General features: G+C 37.2%; 4 protein-coding genes across 4 annotated transcripts; 1 reads left to right on the forward strand and 3 right to left on the reverse strand.

Moving 5' to 3' along the window:
- Positions 1-431: 431 nt before the first annotated feature.
- On the forward strand, positions 432-4,121 carry LOC116014451 (pentatricopeptide repeat-containing protein At3g49710). The gene is made up of 2 exons (XM_031254510.1): positions 432-680; positions 1,646-4,121. The coding sequence occupies exon 2, from the start codon at positions 1,714-1,716 to the stop codon at positions 3,880-3,882; it is 2,169 nt and encodes a 722-aa protein (XP_031110370.1). The 5' UTR covers positions 432-680; positions 1,646-1,713; the 3' UTR covers positions 3,883-4,121.
- Positions 4,122-5,250: 1,129 nt separating this feature from the next.
- On the reverse strand, positions 5,251-8,597 carry LOC116011948 (probable pectin methylesterase CGR3). The gene is made up of 7 exons (XM_031251387.1): positions 8,423-8,597; positions 7,780-7,896; positions 7,551-7,590; positions 7,367-7,408; positions 6,183-6,557; positions 5,938-5,993; positions 5,251-5,604 (listed from the first exon to the last, which is right to left on the reverse strand). The coding sequence occupies exons 2-7, from the start codon at positions 7,885-7,887 to the stop codon at positions 5,452-5,454; spliced, it is 774 nt and encodes a 257-aa protein (XP_031107247.1). The 5' UTR covers positions 7,888-7,896; positions 8,423-8,597; the 3' UTR covers positions 5,251-5,451.
- A 514-nt stretch (positions 8,598-9,111) lies between these two features.
- LOC116014147 (GTP-binding protein At3g49725, chloroplastic) lies at positions 9,112-13,338 on the reverse strand. Its single transcript, XM_031254150.1, has 13 exons — positions 12,813-13,338; positions 12,285-12,349; positions 12,126-12,188; positions 11,925-12,014; positions 11,681-11,793; positions 11,424-11,492; positions 11,141-11,285; positions 10,973-11,028; positions 10,756-10,806; positions 10,596-10,650; positions 10,463-10,519; positions 10,140-10,259; positions 9,112-10,046 (listed from the first exon to the last, which is right to left on the reverse strand). The coding sequence occupies exons 1-13, from the start codon at positions 13,183-13,185 to the stop codon at positions 9,537-9,539; spliced, it is 1,767 nt and encodes a 588-aa protein (XP_031110010.1). The 5' UTR covers positions 13,186-13,338; the 3' UTR covers positions 9,112-9,536.
- Positions 13,339-18,800: 5,462 nt separating this feature from the next.
- Positions 18,801-20,033, reverse strand: LOC116014082 (receptor-like protein 44). Its single transcript, XM_031254075.1, has one exon. The coding sequence runs from the start codon at positions 19,812-19,814 to the stop codon at positions 19,008-19,010; it is 807 nt and encodes a 268-aa protein (XP_031109935.1). The 5' UTR covers positions 19,815-20,033; the 3' UTR covers positions 18,801-19,007.
- Positions 20,034-20,352: the final 319 nt, after the last annotated feature.

Raw genomic sequence — 20,352 nt, forward strand, 5'->3', positions numbered from 1 at the left:
ATAGTATCACCAGAGAACCTCTTGCACATCACTCATTCTACAAAGGATTTCATACGTTATTTCTTATAAATTTTGGACTAATTAGGGCATACATTGTTCTATTGGCTCAATATTTTTTATTTAAGGATTATGCCCTTACATTTAACACTAATTTGACAAAAATCTTAATAGAGAACTATTAGTGGTAAAAAACACGAAAGTTAAGTTATATATTATGGTCGAATTAAAAGTCGAGAACTATAATATATTGTATGTGTTAGAATTAGGGATGATTGATCTGAATCCGATGGACAGACCCATTAAACCCGAAAATTTACAGGGTTAAAACTGAAAAAAGAAAAAATTAAAAATCGCCCGAAAAATTAAACGGGCTAATCGGGCCAGCCCTATAGGGTTCTGGACTTCTGGGCTCATACTAAATTTCACTTTCATCTCTCCCGCTCCAAGCCTCCAAATTTCGTAATTATTCTTCCCGCAGACCTGAGACCGCAGTCACCGCTCACCGCCCAGTCGCCCACTGCCCACCGGCCGCCGGCCAGCGCTCACCGACTGCCGCCCACCGCCTGCTGGCTGCCTACACGCCTCACGCCCCAATCGCTGCCTGCACGGCTGCACGCCTCACGCCCTCACGCCGGCACCATTGCTACTCACTGGAGTCACAACAGAGTGAATTACTACAGGTGCTGAATTTGAGCAATGAAAGATTCTGCCTATGCCTTGATACTGATTATGTATTTATTTATGTGCATATAGTACTTTCGAATTGAATTTAAGAAACCAATTATATGAACCTTGTTAGTTGCAGGGCTATATTGAGCATAGCAGTTCTAAATTTAATTAGACCATAATTTTATCCGAATTGCATGCCAGTATCTAGTCTAGTGATTGCTATTTGCAGGAAATAGTCTCTGGAAAAAGATTTCTATTTCTTCGATGTGAATTTTTGATCACTGTTGATATATTACATTTACATGTTATTAGTGCACTGTAAGTCTGATATATTCTTTACTTTTTAATTTATTTAATTTGTAATATTTGTGCCAAGGACCTTGTGGTCCAGTGGCATCAAACCCTTCCCTTTATACGGGAGGTGGTGGACAGATACTGCATTCTAATAGAGTTAGTAGTATTCAAAAAAAACTTTGTAATATTTGTATGATAAGAGTAAATTAATTTAACACTCTCTAGATAGTTTGTTACTTTGTTTAGGACTTTAGGCTAGTGTCTTTCATGTGCATCTGTAATCTGTTAAGTATGCCAGTAATGCAACTAGTGAACTAGACAACTAGTTTTGAGTTTTTGACTTTTGATGATGGGATTCCTATTAGTATTTACTATTTAGTACTCCAGTAAGTAATAACTAGCAAGGTTATTTTAAATTTATTATGCATTGTATATTTGTATATGGATTCTGAAAACAATCCAGTGAATCCACCAAACACTAGTTTCCTGTGCATCTGTAATCTGTTAAGTATGTGTTATGTATAAATTAACTTAGAATAATGTACTTTATATGTATTAGAATAATGAAATTTATGGGGTAAGATAGTGTATTTTATGAATTAAAATAATGCATTTTATGAGTTAGAATAATGTATAGATGTGTGGACCACGATTTGAGGGGTATTTTTGCCTTTTTGGACAGGAGAACGGAGGATTTGTATGATGCATCGCCGTTGGACGGTGGCGCCGGGGAAGCTTTGGGGATATTAGATGAACCAAGTATGGTGGAGCCTACAACAATTCCGGCACATTTTGAAGACATGCATTGCCGAGAGGGACCTTTTAACCGGAAAGTCTCTCCATGCTATATACATCAAGTCCTTGCTTATCCCGCCGTCTACCTACATTTCCAACCACTTCATCCTCCTCTACTCCAAATGCCGCCGCCTATCCAACGCCCGGACGGCATTCGACTCCACCCCCTTACCGAATGTGTTCTCTTACAACGCCATCGTTGCTGCTTATGCTAAAGAATCCCAGCCCCATGTTGCCCACCAGCTGTTTGATCAAATTCCCCAACCAGACCTCGTCTCTTATAATACCCTCATTTCTGCCTATGCCGACCGTGGAGACACCGTCCCTGCTCTTGAACTGTTTCTTGGTATGAGGAGAATGGGGCTGGACATTGATGCGTTTACGTTGTCGGGGGCAATCACGGCTTCTTGTGATGATAAAAATTTGATTGTTCAGCTTCATTCTTTGGCTGTTTCGGGTGGGTTTGATGCGTATGTTTCTGTAAATAATACGCTCGTTACCTGTTATAGTAAAACTGGGCATTTAGCTGAGGCCAAGAAGGTTTTTGAAGCAATGGGAGAGATTAAAGATGAGGTTTCCTGGAACTCGATGATTGTTGCTTATGGACAGCACCGGGAAGGGTCAAAAGCTCTGGCTTTGTATCAAGCAATGGTGCGGATGGAGTTCAAGGAGGACATGTTTACCTTAGCAAGTGTCTTAACTGCATTTACATCCATGGAGGACTTTCATGGTGGGCTTCAGTTTCATGCTCGGCTAATCAAGATGGGTTTTCATCAGAATCCCCATGTTGGAAGCGGCTTGATTGATTTATACTCAAAATGCAGTGGTGGTATGCTGCATTGCACAAAGGTGTTTCAAGAAATTCCTGATCCCGACCTAGTTCTCTGGAACACCATGATATCTGGGTACTCGCTGTTTGAGGAGTTCTCCGAAGAGGCTGTTGCTTACTTTAGGCGCCTGCAGCGTGCTGGCCATCGACCTGATGATTGCAGTTTTGTTTGTGTGATCAGTGCATGTTCTAATCTGTCTTCGCCTCTGCAGGGGAAACAGATTCACTCTTTGGCGATCAAATCTTACATTCCAACAAACAGAATCGCGGTGAACAATGCTCTGATTGCAATGTATTCCAAGTGTGGGAGTCTACAAGATGCCATGAGAATATTTGATAGGATGCCTGAGCATAACAGTGTGTCCTTGAATTCCATGATTGCAGGCTATGCTCAGCACGGGCGTGGCATGGAATCCCTTGTGCTTTTTGAACAGATGCTTGCTGGGAATATGGGTCCTACAAGCATAACATTCATCTCAGTCCTGTCTGCATGTGCACACACTGGAAAAGTTGAGGAAGGCAAGAAATATTTCAGTATGATGACTGAGAGACTCGGGATCAAACCAGAGGCAGGGCATTACTCATGCATGATTGATCTTTTGGGTCGAACCGGCAAGCTGGAGGAGGCAGAAAGCCTTATTGAAACCATGCCATACAGTCCTGGAACTATTGGCTGGGGCTCATTGCTTAGGGCTTGTAGAACACATGGTAACATAGAGTTAGCAGTGAAAGCAGCCAATCATTGTCTTCAGCTGGACCCTTCAAATGCAGCCCCATATGTCATGCTTGCAAATATGCACGCCAGTTCAGGGCGATGGGAAGAAGTAGCAGCCATCAGAAAGCAAATGCGAGACGAGGGAGTGAAAAAGAAGCCAGGATGTAGCTGGATTGAGGTAGACAAGAGGATACACGTATTTGTAGCTGAAGATCATTCACACCCGATGATAAAGGAAATCTATGTGTTCTGGGAAGAGATGTTAGAGAAGATGAAGCGGGCAGGGTATGTACCAGATGTGAGATGGGCTCTTATCAGAGACGATGGGGTTGGGGTTCGAGAAGAAGAGAAGGAGAGATGTTTAAGGCATCACAGTGAAAAGTTGGCTGTTGCCTTTGGGCTGTTGTCAACAAAAGATGGCATGCCTATACTTGTCATCAAGAACTTGAGAATATGCGGCGACTGTCACAACGCAATCAAACTCATTTCTGCTATAACAAGACGAGAGATCACTGTGAGAGATTGCCACAGGTTCCACTGTTTCAAGGATGGGCAATGTTCTTGTGGGGATTTCTGGTGATAAATTTTCAAAATTCTTTTTAATCAGTGTCAACATTCTTCAGCCAAGAACATGGTTAGAGAAAGAGATTAATTGTTAGTTGATAATTGATTTAGTTAGCTGGTAGTTGTTAGATGATTTAGGTAAGTTGATTTGACTTGCTTAATAGTATTATCTGTTTGTAAAATTAGCTATTAATTGATTGTTAATTACATGTAAAATGATTTATAAGGACATAAATATATTATGATATTTATTTAGATGGTTCTGGTGATTTTAAAAATGTGATTTTTTTCCAATAAAATTTGAATAAATATAAACACTACACTAACCAATAACAATTAAGAGTAAATTAGGCTTTAAAAGTGCCCCAGGGTGGCGGAAACAACTGCACACATTCTATGGAGCTGCGAGAAGGCCATGGAACTCTGGAGGGCTTTTGCAGGTGCGACGAGAAGAAGAAGATGGAGACGCTTACAGTTCAAGGACTGGATTATGGACAATATTAACAATGACCATGGGGAGCCTGGAGATACCGATTGGCACAACCGGTTCGCCATCATCGTCTGGTGGATTTGGAGATGGCGGTGTGACAAAATTTTTAACGACAGAGGAGTGACGACACAACACAAGATAAGCTGGATAAAGGAAGCTGTTCATGAGACTGCTACTGCCTTTGCTCGCACCAAAACCAGCAGCACCACGGAGAGAAGGACCAGAACTACTTGGCTTAAATGGAGGGCTTCTACGAATCACTGCTTCACGCTTAACATTGACGGGAGTGTTAAGTCTGGGATCCAAAAGGCTGGAATAGGCGGTGTCATGAGGAACGCCAGGGGAGAGTGGGTTGGAGGCATCATGTGTAAAACATCTTATGCGGATCCAGCTATTGTGGAAGCAAGAGCTATTGTGGAATGTTTAGACTGGGCATGGAAAAGAGGCGTTCGTGACTTAGAGGTTCAGTCGGACGCCAAAACTATAATCCAGTGGATTCAAGAAGACTTGGATGGTCGAGGACCTATCCGCCAATGCATTGACGAGATCAGATGGTGGCTCACCAGAGATTGGAAGGTTTCTTTTCGAGTGATCTATCGGGAACAGAACAAAGTGGCCGACCGCCTCGCAGCGTTTGGAGCTATGCAGAACGATGAGAGGAAGATAGTAGATGTTTGCCCCCTTGTGAGCGAGGAAGCTTACCTCGAGGACTTAGCGCACGTCGTGACTTCGCGCAGAGTGGTGGAACCAACTTAAGGTGTCGGTACCCCAGGGATCCCCCCCTCATGTCTGATTTAAAAATAAACTACTCAAAGTAGCTTTTTCATTTTCAACTTATTGGAACCGATAAGCTAAAGCCAAACAACTAATATGAATGCAAAGAATTCAGGCATCTTCTTTGTCAAACTTCTCTTCTATGATTATTGACTGTTCATATAAACGAAATATAATCATCTCGTATTCTCGTGTACAATATTGAATTAACTTAAAAGCAAGGCACACTTGTGTGGCCAGTAATGAATACTCCGTATTAAAATCTGTTGCTAAAAAAGAAACAATAATGAAAAGATCATAAGCATCTGTAAATATTTTATATCAATGGTATGATTTCACATGGAAAATTTGACACCTTGGCACGTACCCACTCTTAGTCGCAACCTGCTCAAACTTTTTAGTTGCTGCTTCATTCTCCTCCAAGCTGGTCTGAGCAAAGAAGTGTACCCACCAGGATGAACTCCGCATTTTTGCCTTCACACAAAGCAATTAATTCATAAACCCCTATGTTTTTTTTTTGCTATGAAATTAACATAGGAATCATTAACAAGAAACCATATTCATTCATTATGATAAGTAGATAAAATGTATAAAATCACGTTGTGATATAATCTGGAATCACTGATGACATGATGTGTCCTAAAGACCAAAGTTTCATGAGGTATAAAACTAATAAAAAATTACATGCTAGAATGACAAGTCATGAGACCACCTACATAGGCGCATGGGGAAAAAAAAAGCAATGGAAAAGTGAGAAATCCATTAGTATTGATCTGCACAAAATCCAACAAACAAGAAGAAACTTACAGGACGCCCAAACTTGGATAGCTCTGCAATTTTCGCTCTAGATTGGCCTGGATAACCTGGTTAATTAAGAAAAGAAAAAATTCAATCAAAACCAACCATAGTAACTTCAGCTTATCATATCATGTGTATTTTGGCGGCAAGAAACTATTGATAAAGGCATAAAGCTGCTCAATTAACGTTATATTTACAAACACTTATGTTCTTGGTAGTATGAGGACAGCACGACTGCACGAGGGATTATTTACCTGTGAAAATAACTACACCATCAGAGGATACTCTTGCCAACTCTGGGAGTGTCTTGTTAAGATATTTTGGAGATAGGTAATCCACCGCATCAGATACAATAACAAGTGAGAAAGATTTTGACTTGTAGGGTAGAGGGAACTTGATATCATTTACACGTACTATGCCCTGTCGCACAAGGCTTTTGCAGTTCACATCAGCATCCTCTATGTCATATGGTTCCACGCCCCATGCCTCAGTTTCCTCTTCTTTTAACAATCTAGAGACCACTGAACAAGTATCAGGTCCCACGTGCAAAACACTACGCATACTGTCACCATATGTGCTCTTTAAATATGCCGTTGCTCTCTGAACCTCAGATGTGCATGTAAAGTCACCTGGACACATCAAAGTCCAAAATTGGGAAGAGTTTCAATATATTACAAATACGGAGTAATTTACAATCTTTTCCAGCAAAAAGATAACACTTGAAACTTTAGATGCACTCTTTCTCTTAAAGAGAATTTGCAATTTAAAGATAGAAAATCGGTGAAATTGAAAAGAGTGAAATAGATTAGGCTGTGAAGCCCAAAAAAAAAAAAAAAAAAAAACTAGAATCATCAGCTTGAGAATTGATATTCACTTAGAAATTCCCCACAAAGATGAACTCATGCATTTTCTCAACCTTGGATGCCAATTGAGCAATGTGTAAATTGAAAAGAGGACAAAATAGAAATAGCAAATGACATGTTTTCATTTTGCGGAAATAGATATAGAAATAGGAAATATTTTTAAATAGTCTATCATTCAAATTGTAACCTTTCTCCCGTTTATGGATAATTCAGTAAGAAACATAAAATAAATGGTAAACAATCGAGATTTTGGGCTTTAGGTATCAACTCAGAGACGTCAGTTTTTTCATAACACCTATCATGTCTTATGAAAAATCTGTATCATATCAATAATACCAACTACAAAAGATTGAAAAAGGTAGTTACTACAGTTTCATTTGATGCCCAAGCCTCAAGACTAGACAATACATATATCATTTTCACTACAAGGTTCTTAATCTTATAGGATAGACATTCCCCTTTTTTGCACAATTTATGCCTATTTTATGGTGAGTTGGTGAATACTGAAAGAAGCCGTATGCTGAAGAGTAGAAAGTTGACAATACACAAGCCAAAAGAAAAATATAAAATCATACCATCTATCTTGCTAAGTGCTTCCCTGGTACTTGCACCAATACCTAAATTGTGGGGGGAAGAAAAAAGTAAATAGACAGTTAAAAGTCTAAGGCACCAAACTGAAAAAATGAAGTGCTGTAAATCGGGATACTTAGAGTTTTGGGGGGAATAAATTAACATATACTGTATAAGAAAATTTCTTACCTGGGCCCCGATAAATATAAGCAACCACAAAGACAATACCCTGAAAGTGTAAGACACAAGGAGCATTCATCAGCAATTCTGCATTGACATTGAGGTATATTGCAGAAATCTATCAATTTCAAATTTCTGGAGTGGCCTAAGTTATAAGTTCATCTTAGTAGTCTCTTTATATGATATAAAACCGACTTATACATGTGTAAACATCGAACGAACTCAGTGTTAAAAGTACCAGAATGACAAGAATTGTAGATAATAGAGGTGAAATGCGTGATTTTGGATGAAACAGCCCCCCAGCACCTCCAAATCGCCTCGTTGGGTATCCTGGCTTTCTTGACATGACTACAAACTGGGCAAACAAGAGAGATTTTGAGTCAGAATTCTCTCCTGCATTGAAAATCTTGCCATTTATGGAACATGACATTCAAGGAAAAAGTACAGAATTTTCTATTTATTGAACATCAGGCGCTCTACAAACAAAATCTACAGCTCCATTTAAGAATTAACAGCCTAGCAGCTATAACACATGTTATAAAGACGGCAACTTTTCAACACATACCCTCTTAATATAGCTACTAATTTATTAACTTGATCTAAGTAGTACCATGCTCATGATCAAAATTTGTATAAGAAAAACAAGTTTAACTACGACGCGCAGGAATATAACTCTCAGAGACAATGAAGCAGCATGAATGAATACGGATCCGCAGAAGATGAAATTAAAAGAACTCAGTTCCCAGTCTCTTCATATAAGCTCCTCATCATAATACAGAGATCCGAAATTTAGAAGGCAATGAAAGAATGCAGATAGAATATGAATTCGCAATGGAATGGAAATGAGGGAAACGATATGATAGGAGGGGAGGGGAATTCACCTGAGACTTGTGGATCTCGGATCTGCTGAGTTGTGATATTCAGGTATACGAACACAACAAATTGTTGAACGCCGGTGAATCTAAATTCCGGCGATAACGACAGAAGAGAAGAAGAAGAAGAAGAAGAAGAAGAAGAAGATAGTGGTAATAAAGCTGGAAGTGAGAAGCCAGAGAGACAGGGGAAGGTGTGGGAAGTGGGGTCGGGGTTACGCGCATATCCATCATGCCCCTGCTATTGTCGGCGCGGCGCTACGCTAATCTTAATTACTCTCCAATTTTCTTTCATAACTCATTAATTACACTACTACCCATTACCCCAAGAGCTTATCAAAAATAAAATCGTTCCCACCGACCATTCTCACACCCCGATTTATTAGTGTAACTCTCGCATTACAATTATCAAAATTCAATATTGTATCCTTAATTCCTTACCTATAATTTATTATACAAAAACCAATTAAGTTGTCTATGTGAACAAATTAAATTTTAATTTATTATTATAAGATCATGTCATATTAATTTTGATCAAAATTAGGAACTACTGTATATATATATATATATTTTTTTTTTATTTTTTTTGAGTATTACTAACTGAAGCTTGAACCCACTCCCATCATTCATGTGAGAGTATAAACTGGGACACCAGATGCCACTAAATCACAAGGTCTTTGGCAATTACTGTATATAAATTATTGCAAAAGTTCAAATTTTTCATTTTATTTGTATTTGAAATTGTCTCAGGTGACATGTGTAATAGGGAAAGCAACATTAAAACAGAAGGAAAAGAGTTGTTAATATTTCATCCCTTGGTATAATAATTTATAACATATGACTCTGCATTGTCCCTCTAAAATGTACAGTTGGGTAACTTCAGATTCTTTGCCAGTGATGGATGAAGATGGATGGATGAGTACACCTCTGGGCTCTGGCAGCATTGGTAGGGCTAAACGCTACTTGATGGAGATGGTTTTCAGGAGCTGCAAGAAACGGATTTTCTTGACTTCAACCATGTTGAAATCATGCCTTCTAAGACAGCTGATGGTAGAAGAAAGGAGTGCTATCGGCTATTTGGCTGGCTGGCTGGCTACATGATTGTTTGCTTGCCTAACCCATCTCATTGTCCAATTGCGATGTCAGCATCTTCAGTCCGTGGTGGCCTCCATTTGCGGTTGAAGATGGTTGCATCTGGTGTGTCTTGGGGTGTCTGGGTCGCCCTCTCATCAATCAACTCCAGCAACTCTTGCAACCCAACTCCTGTTAGTGCAGATGTTTTGACATGTGGAAGAGCTTCAGATTCAACCTGTGAATCTCTTCTTCCTCTTCCTGTCCTCCAGCCCTTGGGCACAACCTTCCAAGAATCCTCCGAGTCCCCGAATCCAACAGAGGAATCATCGTAGTTTACCCATAAGTCTTGCTCGCCCTCCAAGCCCAACCAGCTCTCACAATTGCCACCTTGTTGCTCATCCATTTCCCATTCAGGATTCATATCTTTATCAATTTCATTGTCATGATGACAATCAGCTCCAGAGAGCTGGTCTGACGGAACACTATCATATTCTTCCTCGGGGACTTCTTCTTCGTTACCATATTCATCAGAACCAACTTCCTCTTCTTCAAGATCAATCTATTAAACGATTTGCAAAGATCAAAAGTAATGAGACTATACATTTCTCCTTCATAAGATTTCCCTCAAGCAAGGGCCAGTAAGTAATAGTACCTTGTTCCAAACTTCAATCATGTTTTTAAGCTTCTCCTTAGATACACCTATCTGCTCAAGAACTTGCAAAACTGTCTCCCGTTGTTCATTAAGATTTGGTGCACTGGAATCCAGCACATGCTGCAATACAGATGTTTTCGGTGCTTAATATTTACATAGCATAACAGAACTATCAATGGGACAAAAGACACGAATAAAGAAGAAATAAAAGGATTAGGCATGAAGCAATTTTACTCCTATCACATCATCCAAGAGAAGTTCTTAGAATGGTACCGGAAGACCTATACAACTTATAGTGGGGTAGAAAAACAAAAAGCTCGTACCACAAGGATATCAGCTTCAACAACCTCTTCCAATGTTGCATGAAATGCTTCCACAAGCTGAAAATATACATAGTCAATCAACAATGAATAGCCATATCAAAGAAGGGAAAGAGCTGATTAACTAGCTACTTACTTGTACAGGCAAATCTGATATAAATCCGACTGTATCACTTAAAAGGACCTTCCTCCTGAGTAAAATATTTGATTACAAGAATAAGACAAAGTAAATCCTTGGCCAAATATCAATGCACAGTTCCATTATAAAAAAACATGGAACTCATATCTATATTTACCCTGACGGAAGAATAACGCTGCTTAATTTTGGATCAACTGTTGCAAACATTCTGCAGAATGAGAACCAAGGTTAGTGATGATGCTATTTTATCTGCCAAGAAATAAAAGGGACAACAAATACAACAGTAGGAGAGAAGATAAGGAACTGGGAGTGCATGCTCTTGCAAGAAATACTGCTTAGAATCAAAATCAGAATTTCCAAGTGGTTTCCCATACCGATCATCACTGTAGAGATAGCTGTCTGTAAGGGCACTAACTAGTGTAGATTTTCCCTGTGAATAAAACAATTTATCAACACAATTTTGTACATGAAATTGTGGCAAGTACACAACTATATATATATATATATATATATATATATATATATATATGCCATCAACCTACAGCATTTGTATAACCAACAACAGCAACAGTAGCAATGTCCTGGCCATTTGAGCCTGCATGCCTCTTGCGAGAAGCACGTTGCAAGGCCCGTGTACGGCGAACCTCTTTGATTTCAGATAACAATTGCAGTCTACGCTCTAAAATTCTGAAATTGAAGAAAATTTAAGCAAATATAAGCATGTCAACAGTAACATAATTCATGCAATCCAATCATACAAACAAGGCAATATTTCTTAACTAATAATTGAGCATAAAATTCTTTGAGACAGTAAACAACAAATACCTTCGTCGTTGGAGCTGCAGTTCGGACTCTCCAGCACCACTAATAAAACCACGTCCTCCACTTCCTCTCCTGTAAATTACTACTGAATCCTTCAGAACATTTTCAGACTAGCAACTATTGTTACTAATTAGAATACAAACAAAAGAGAATATAATGCCCAAGATATTATGAATTGAAGTCAAGAAATTAATAGGAAACTACTGCTGGCTGTTTATATTATATGCTAATCTACAAAAACAAGCAAACAATAAACTTACCCTCTGGCACTAACTACCTCTGCCTCTCCCATTACACCAAAAGTACAGCGCCCACCAGGACCACGTAGGCGTACAAGTCGGCTCTTCTTATACATAAGAGCTGCCAACTCAGCCTATGAACTAAGAGTTTCAGAAATACAGCCATACAGAAATCTAATAGCTCCTCATTCTCCACAAGTGCAATATAAATCATTATGATATAGAAAATAAAGCACAATTAGAATGCAGAGCGATTGCAGGTTACCTGTAACTTCGCTTCCTTTGTCTGTGCATGTGCATTAAATATTTCTATGATAAGGCCTACACGATCAATAACAGGTCTACCCCATTCACGCTGTCATTGGTAGGAGAAGCAATAAAATCATTGAAGGCCTTGACCAATGAATACTTCAATTCAAGCCAAAAGATTTGCATAAACTTGTATGTAAAAATTATTCCAACGTACCCCCAAATTCCGCTGCTGGATTCCAGTAAGCATTGCATTTACAAAAACTGCATCTACTCCACCCTATCAATAACATGCAAAGATAAGCAACATAAATCCAAAAGTCTATCACTTCAAGGAGGTTAAAAAGATTATTCTGCACAAGCCAAAAGTCCATACTTCTGATTCCAATGCATTTATATGGCATTTTATTGTGCTTACTGTCCCTGGTCCAAAAAATGTATCTGCCACATTATAAGATACCAGATCAACATGTATTTAGCAAAAAATGATGAAAATAGATAGGAAAATATGCCTAGGCTAAATATACAGAAAAAGTATTCTCCTTTCTACACAAAGAGCTATAAATAGAGCATCCATGTCCCCCTTACTTCTCCAATCCAACTAATATCCAGGATTATTCAGTTTGAGATACTACTTAACAGGCCACTTCCTGAGTTGTACAGAACGCTCTATTCACACGATCCTAAGACTAGAGAGCACAATTTTCTTTAACACTACTCTGCCCCTATAAATGACTTATCAGACCGTTAACTCATGAGTGGAAGTAAACAATACGGCATAGCCTAACCAAAGCTGCTCGCCTGCAGCTCAAAAATATATACAGAGCGGAGACATGGAAACATGGAGTACAGTATACACAGGACATGCAACAGGGATAAAGCATGAAGCAAAAGAATAGGCTACCAGCACGAGGCCATCTGGCGGCTGGATTCTGAACAACGATATGAGGAGGCACCTCTTTCTCGGAGAACTCGGTTTCGTAGAAACCATCTCGCCGTTCTTCAAGCGAATTGGCGAGATTGAGAGCTTCGTCAAGCTTCGGTTTCAAAACAAAATCGGGCCTCCACCGAGGCTGCACCACGAAGATCCTTGATGGTAGTGAGCTGTAATCATCATGTCCTTGCTCATCTTGGCGCCTCTGTAGCTGCGGCGAACTCGAGAGTGAGCGGAAGGAAGTGTTAATGGAGAAATCAAAGCTTGGCTGCAGCGAGGAAAGGCTCGCTAGGGTTCTGAGGCTCAACGGATAGGATCGTATCTGAGAAATTGCTCTCAACATTTGGATGTTCTAAGTGCTCGGAATTGGCTTGTCGACTGACGGAGAAGATCGCTGTTGTAGCTCTCCGGTGGTGCACCACGGCGACCATATACTTTTAACGGGTCGGGCCATCACAACAGGGTCCGTATCAATAGTTAAGTCCAATTGGAGAACTAGAACTCAAGAAGAATAGATTTGGGGCGAATTAGATGAAAATAGGCATATGGTTGGCCCAATGGCAAATTATGCTATGGACCGAGGTCGGTCCACGTTTACAATTTAAAAACTCTATGTTCACAATTTGAAATTCACAATTTTAAAATTTTATATTCACAATTTTAAATTTTAATATACAAAATTACATTACTCAATATTTAAAATTTTGTTATATAGATTCAAAAATTGTGTTATACTATTGAATATAAAGTTTTAAAATTGTGAATATAAATTTATGAAATTGTGAACAAAGAGTTAAAAAATTATGAACATAGAGTTCAAAAATTGTGAACCTAAGGTACTAAAATTGTGAACATTGACATGGGTCCACATATGTAACAACCGTGGCCCAGTCGATTTCTACTGGCAAATTATGGCGTGGACCGTGGTCTACACAGTTGTGTGGATCACGGTCCAAAATGATGTCATTTTAATGTTAAAAATTCGTTGTTTCGCGCGCGTGTTTGAATAATAAACATTATGGGTAAAATAATATATTTTATAGGTTAGAATTATGTACTTTATATGTGTTGGAATAATGAAATTTCTAAGGTAAGATAATGCATTTTATGAGTTAAAATAATGTACTTTATGTCTTAGAATAATATATTTTATATGTATTAGAATAATGAAATTTCTAAGGTAAGATAATTTATTTTATGAGTTAAAATAATATACTTTATGTGTTAGACTAATGTATTTTATGAGATATAATAATAATATGTAATGTACTTTATGTGTTAGAATAATGAAATTTTTACGATAAGATAATATATCTTATGAGTTCAAATAATGTACTTTTATTGTTAAAATAATATATTTTATAAGTTAGAATAATGTACTTTATGTGTTTTTTTATCATAGTTTTGATTTCTACCCGCTCAATTCACTTACGCCCCGTTTGATTAACGGAAACGAATTGAAATTGAGTTGACCGCGAATTGAAATTGAGTTGAATATGAAAATGAAATTATTTAAAATATATTTTATTATTTAGCTAGTAAAAAATAAATTGTTGAAGTTATTTTTGGTTGCCTTCTCCGACATGTGACTTTTGATCACTTTTCCGTATTTTTTATTAAATTTTGTTGAAGTTGATCGAAAATTCGCCGGAGTTAATCGAAATGTCGTCAGAGTGGGTTAGAAGGTCGTCAAAATTTTAGTGATCTACAATAGCAAGTCATTAAATGATTATTGGGCATGAATGCATCAAAATGATATGTGTATGGATCTAATTGCAACTTTGTAATATTTAGGAGTGAAATAATATATTTTATGAGTTAGAATAGTGTATTTTATATGTGTTAGAATAATAAAATTATGGGGTAAATAATAAATTTTATGAGTTAGAAAAATGTAATTTATGTGTTAGAATAATGTATTTTATGAGTTAGAATCATGTATAATGTACTTTATGTGTTAAAAATATTAAAATTTTTGTGGTAAGATAATGTATTTTATGAGTTAGAATAATATACTTCATGTGTTAAAATAATGTATTTAATGAGTTAAAATAATGTACTTTATGTGTTTTTGGAACATGATTCACACAGCTGTGTGGACAACGGTCCACGCAATAATGATTGTTTGGAAAATAGCGTGTGTAAAGGGTTCTCAATCTTTAATTTGCCACTAAGAAGCAATATACATTTTTTTTGCTAGTACTTATTGATTTTTATAGATCTCCAAGCGGTTGTCCAACAATCATAAAACAACACCCCTATATAATAAAAATATATGTGATGGTAATATGTGAATTAATGTTACGTTATATCTTTATCCCAAAAATGTATGGAAAAATAAAATACCAAATGAGAACAAATATTTCATATTTTTTAATTTTTAAAGAATTCATTTTCAATTGAAATAAATTCTCCGCCAACCAAACAAAATAAAATATACTTTTTTTTAATTAAATATGACGTGAATAAATTCTCCCAATAATTTATTTTTCACGAACCGAAACTAGTCATTAGCAAAGTGATTGGCACACATGCATTTGTTAAACCAACCAACAAACTGACAGCCTCAAACTAATTAAGAACACCAATAGGCCGCTCCTACTCGGAGTCAAACTTGTAAAATTGTTATTATTAAGCCAATAGTCTAACAAACATAGTTAAAATCGCCCCTAAAATGTAATTTCTTGTAACTTAATTGATTAGTGAAAGTATTATCTTGTGTATTCAATCAATGCACAATAACTTACAAGTAATACAATAGACATAGGAGACTTTAACTTACTCCAACATAATAGGGAGTAGCTTAGTCAAAGTAATATAAACCATACACCAGCCTAATGACACTAACATGATTAGTATTGTTAATTTTTTTGGGCTTCGTGCAATATAAATGTCAAGACCCTTGCGCTATAACTTTATGAACAAATAATAGGGATAAAATTAAACTCGAAACTTAGCATAGTTGGTTTGTTGTGAAAGGTCTAGATTAGATCTCTGATCCGATGCAACACACGAAGACTAACAAAAAATGCAATAAATACAAATTATTGCATGACCTAAATGTTTTAACGGTAAAATAATGATTGAACAAATACTTATAAACATTTCTTTTTCTTCTTTTTTTTTGAAAACTAAACATTTCTATTTAACGTAAGTGATATATAATTAGCATGGATAGTAGGCTAAGGATATGATGCATAGCTTGGTTAATCATCCGCTTGTCCATGAGATAGGACCCTTCTCAAGCGTTTAAGAAATGGCAATAATGTAAACATTTGGTCCACTAAGGACAATACCCTTTGGTCTTATAGGGATGAGGATGAAAGGTTTGTAGGTAGATAACGAGGATTTTATTGGGCAGAGACTCTAACTTATCAAGGATAAAGAACACTAATAAGTCAAAATCAAGAACCCTACACTTGTGAGGACCATGATCACACGTGATGAGTCATAAACAAGGATGACGACTCTAGTAAGTTGAAGGCAAGAATTCTGGTAAATTGATAACGGAATTACTGAACTTATCTAGAACGAGAATCAAATCGTAACAAGTTGTTAATGGATAAGTGGTTTCTATCATCCCCTGCCACCATCTCCTGTCAAGGATGCATGATGGATGTCTTCTTCTTTGAGCCAAGAACATGTCTAGTTAGTTTTCTATCGACAAATATTTTTATTGGATAATAATATTCATGTTTCATTTAAAATTCCCAAGCTTATTTATTTATATAAAATTTGTCAATATTTCCACCTAAAATTGCATCCCAATCGATAGTCAAAAATTTGAAGAGATTGGAGCCATTTTCTTAAAACTTCTTTTATTGGCACAACAACCTTTGGGACAAAAAGTTGAAAAGGCAAGAAGGAAGAAGAAAGCCAGGTTTTTGGAACATCATTATTCCGCATGCAATTCCGACTATAGACCAGCAAGTCCACAATGAATAATAATGATGCCACCCACCATATTTCCACTATATTATCAATCATAATCACACTATTTAGAGCGCAATTGGTTAAGTTAAATTTTCTGATTCAAATAACTACTTCAAAGTGTATTTTAGATGAAATTTGCATTGTGATCATAATAAAATAATCGACTTAAACTAAGAAAGTCAATAAACAGCTTTCACACGAAGTCAAATTTGAAATTTTATAATTACCAAGTAATTGTCTGATCAACTCACACTAGTACAAAAATAAACAAATGAGACTGACTTTTAGCAATTGTTTTAAAAAGAAGGGGTGTTGTGTTCTAAAAAGATCAGTCGGGATTGTCCCTAATTAAGTTAAATCAACCCCTGTATTTATGACTCCATGTGTTAGTGACGGTGTGAGTGTGTGACACTATGATTTTGTTACATAATAGTAGTGGTTTATCCATGGTTGATTAATTTCTTCTTCTTTTAACTGTCTCCATAAAAATTATCTTTCTTCTTTTCGAAGTCAATTAAACACCAATATCTACTTATAAAAATAAACAAATCAAACACACCAAATGTTAACCTTTTGTCTTGTATAATATCATCTCACATGAGCCGAATAATACTCTTTATTGGTTAACAAGTATTACATTTTCATTTATATTTTTTAACAAACAATTTTATTTTTTAGTAAAAATGTAATACTTATCGACTCATAAAAAACGTTATATTTTTACAATAAGTATTGCATATTTAAGATTTATCTTCATATTTTTTTTAAATACTTAATTAGAACAAAATTATTTAATTTGGTATTATATATAAGCTTATTATTATGAATTAAAAAATCTTTTTGTAAGATTACTAGTCACATTTTATTGCTCCTACTAAAACGAGATACTTATGAATCTAGGAGAATCACCTAATGGGCCATATTATGAGAGTTTTTACTTAATATGGTAAGATTTTCATGGACACTAAACACGGGTATTTTCATCTAATGAAATGTTGAGCCCTATGATTTACCTTTTAGTATCTTATTAAGTCAGATTCTGGAGCCCGAATAGAGGGGGAATTTCACCCTTTGTATGCTAGTAAAACGAGATAATTAAGATTTACCAAAAAAAAACGCTATAATTAAGAATCATTTGAAAACAAAACGTCTAATCAATGTGATGAAGGGGATTGGAGAATACTATGGAGTACTATTATGCTAACTAATTATAGAATGGAACATGTGGTAGTAGAGAGATAATGGTGTTGGCCTGATGGCCTCCCACCAAGCGCCAGCTCAGACCTTCAAAAAACACCACAGGTGTTGAAATAATAATGTTCTTCATTTATTAATGATTTTCCCCAAAGGTGCATATATTATCACCTCAGCTTAATAGAGTTAGTAAACAAATTGCTAATTACTAATGCAACTGTGATATTATATATATTTTCTATTAATCAAATTCTAGAATGCGTCCCAAGTCGAATTTGAAGAGCGGTTATGCTAGCTATAGACCCAGACTCACCTTATAACGTGGAATCGGGTTTATGTTCACAAATTTAAAATTTTATGTTTACAAATTTAGAACTTTATATTTACAATTTAAAAATTCTATATTCATAATTTTATATTTCAATATACAAAATTACATTACTCAATATTTACAATTTTTGAACTTTATATTCACAATTTTGTTATATAGATTCAAAAATTGTGTTATACTGTTGAATATGAAGTTTTGATACTATTGAACATAGAGTTATAAAATTGTGAACGTAGAGCTATTAAATTGTGAACATGAAATTATAAAACTGTGAATATAAAGTTATGAAATTATGAACATAGAGTTATGAAATTGTTAATATAAAGGGGAAGTTGTTATTGAGGTTGTTTTTAGTTTTTGGCGGGAAAAATGGAGGAAATTAATGTAATTTTCCATTGTAAGAATGTAACGAGGAAGGATAAATATTGCTATACTTTTTTATCCACAATATGATTGTGTAGGAAGTGATAAAACTTAAAATAGGAAAGGGAAAATTGCCATGATCGGTAAAAGACAAGAATTGATCGAAGAAAGCTCAGCATTTCCGCCCCCAAAATCCAACCAAGAAAGAAGAAAGAAGAAGAAAGCCACAACGATATGATCTTCATCATCATCATCAAGAACTAATAAGTAATCTAACAAACAGAAAAGGAAAGGAAAAATTGTTGTATATTCATCATATATATTACGGACTAGTAGTATTCTAATTAATAATCAGGCATGAGCTGACTGATTTTTCCTTCTTCAGCCGCCATTTTCTGCTCCGTCACTCTCAGCCATATACACACGGCGGTGAAGCTCAGTACTAAGCTCAAAAACCCGCTTCCTAACCCGATCCCAACAATGGTCAATACGGACAGCCCATTACTCTTCTTGGGCGGCAACGGGTACCCGAAAAGATCCTTGTTTCCCTCATACGAGCTTGCATTGAATCGGGCCAAGTTCCCGGCCCGGTTCCCCAATGACGCCGGTATCGGGCCGGCGAGTTTGTTGTTCGCCACATCGAACACCGATAGCCGGACCAAGAGCCCCAGCTCGGGCGGGATGGGCCCGGAGAGCTGGTTGTCGTGGAGATCGATGACGTTGAGGTAGGCGCAGAGGGTGAGCTGTCTAGGGATCGGGCCGGCGAGGCGGTTAGCGGAGAGGTTAAGCACGGCGAGGTTGACCAGAAACTGAAGCTCCGGCGGGATGGGGCCCGCCAGGGAATTGGAGGACAGGTCCAACGCCTGGAGATTCGTGCAATTGGAAAGGTACGGAGAAATGGTTCCCCTGAGGGAAAGATTGGACAGAGAAAGCTTATAGATGCGGCCATTGTTACAAGTGGCGCCTTGGAGAAAGGAGTTGAATCCCTGACAGGGATTAGCGAAGTTGGGTTTGGTCCAGTTCTGGAGATTGCGCAACGGGTCCTCCAGCGACTGGCTGAGATAAGTCAAGCACCGCTCGTCGCTGGGATCTGCGGCGGCGGCGCACGTCAGAAACAGGAGCAGGAGTATCCGACTCCAGACACAACCCATCGCCGGAATGAGGGAGAGAAATGAATTGAAGTGATTTGGGGAGCAAGAATAATGGCGTATGTGTGTGTTAAGGAATGGGTTTGTGTCGATGCTTTTGAGAATCTTGTAGTGCTGTCAGGACACAACGTTACCAGGAACACAGTGCAGAGGGGAAGAGAGTACAGTAGTGTACTTCATTATTTATTTATTCCTTTCTTTGATGGGTTTTTTTTTTGTTTGTTTAGTTTATATGTACCTAGCTGGTCACTTAGTGCACGGGGAGGGGCAGTATATATATATATATATATAATTACTTTCAAATGCAGTTGGTGCGGCCAGATGCGGTGAGATGAGAGTCATTAATCTCGTCTAAATGAATGTCCATGATTAATAATATTTTAAAAATGCTGTGATAATTTAGTCTTTTTGCATCTATGTCAAATTTTAAGGTGCGCTTTACGTGATTTTTCTTCTTTTAAGGTGCGTGATTTTTGTGTTTAAAATGCATGGTCTATGTGCTTAAGGTGCGTTCTTGTTGAAATTTAAGTGGGTCGATCTA

This window comes from Ipomoea triloba, chromosome 3 (genome assembly GCF_003576645.1).
Source record: "Ipomoea triloba cultivar NCNSP0323 chromosome 3, ASM357664v1".
Taxonomy (NCBI): Eukaryota; Viridiplantae; Streptophyta; class Magnoliopsida; order Solanales; family Convolvulaceae; genus Ipomoea; species Ipomoea triloba.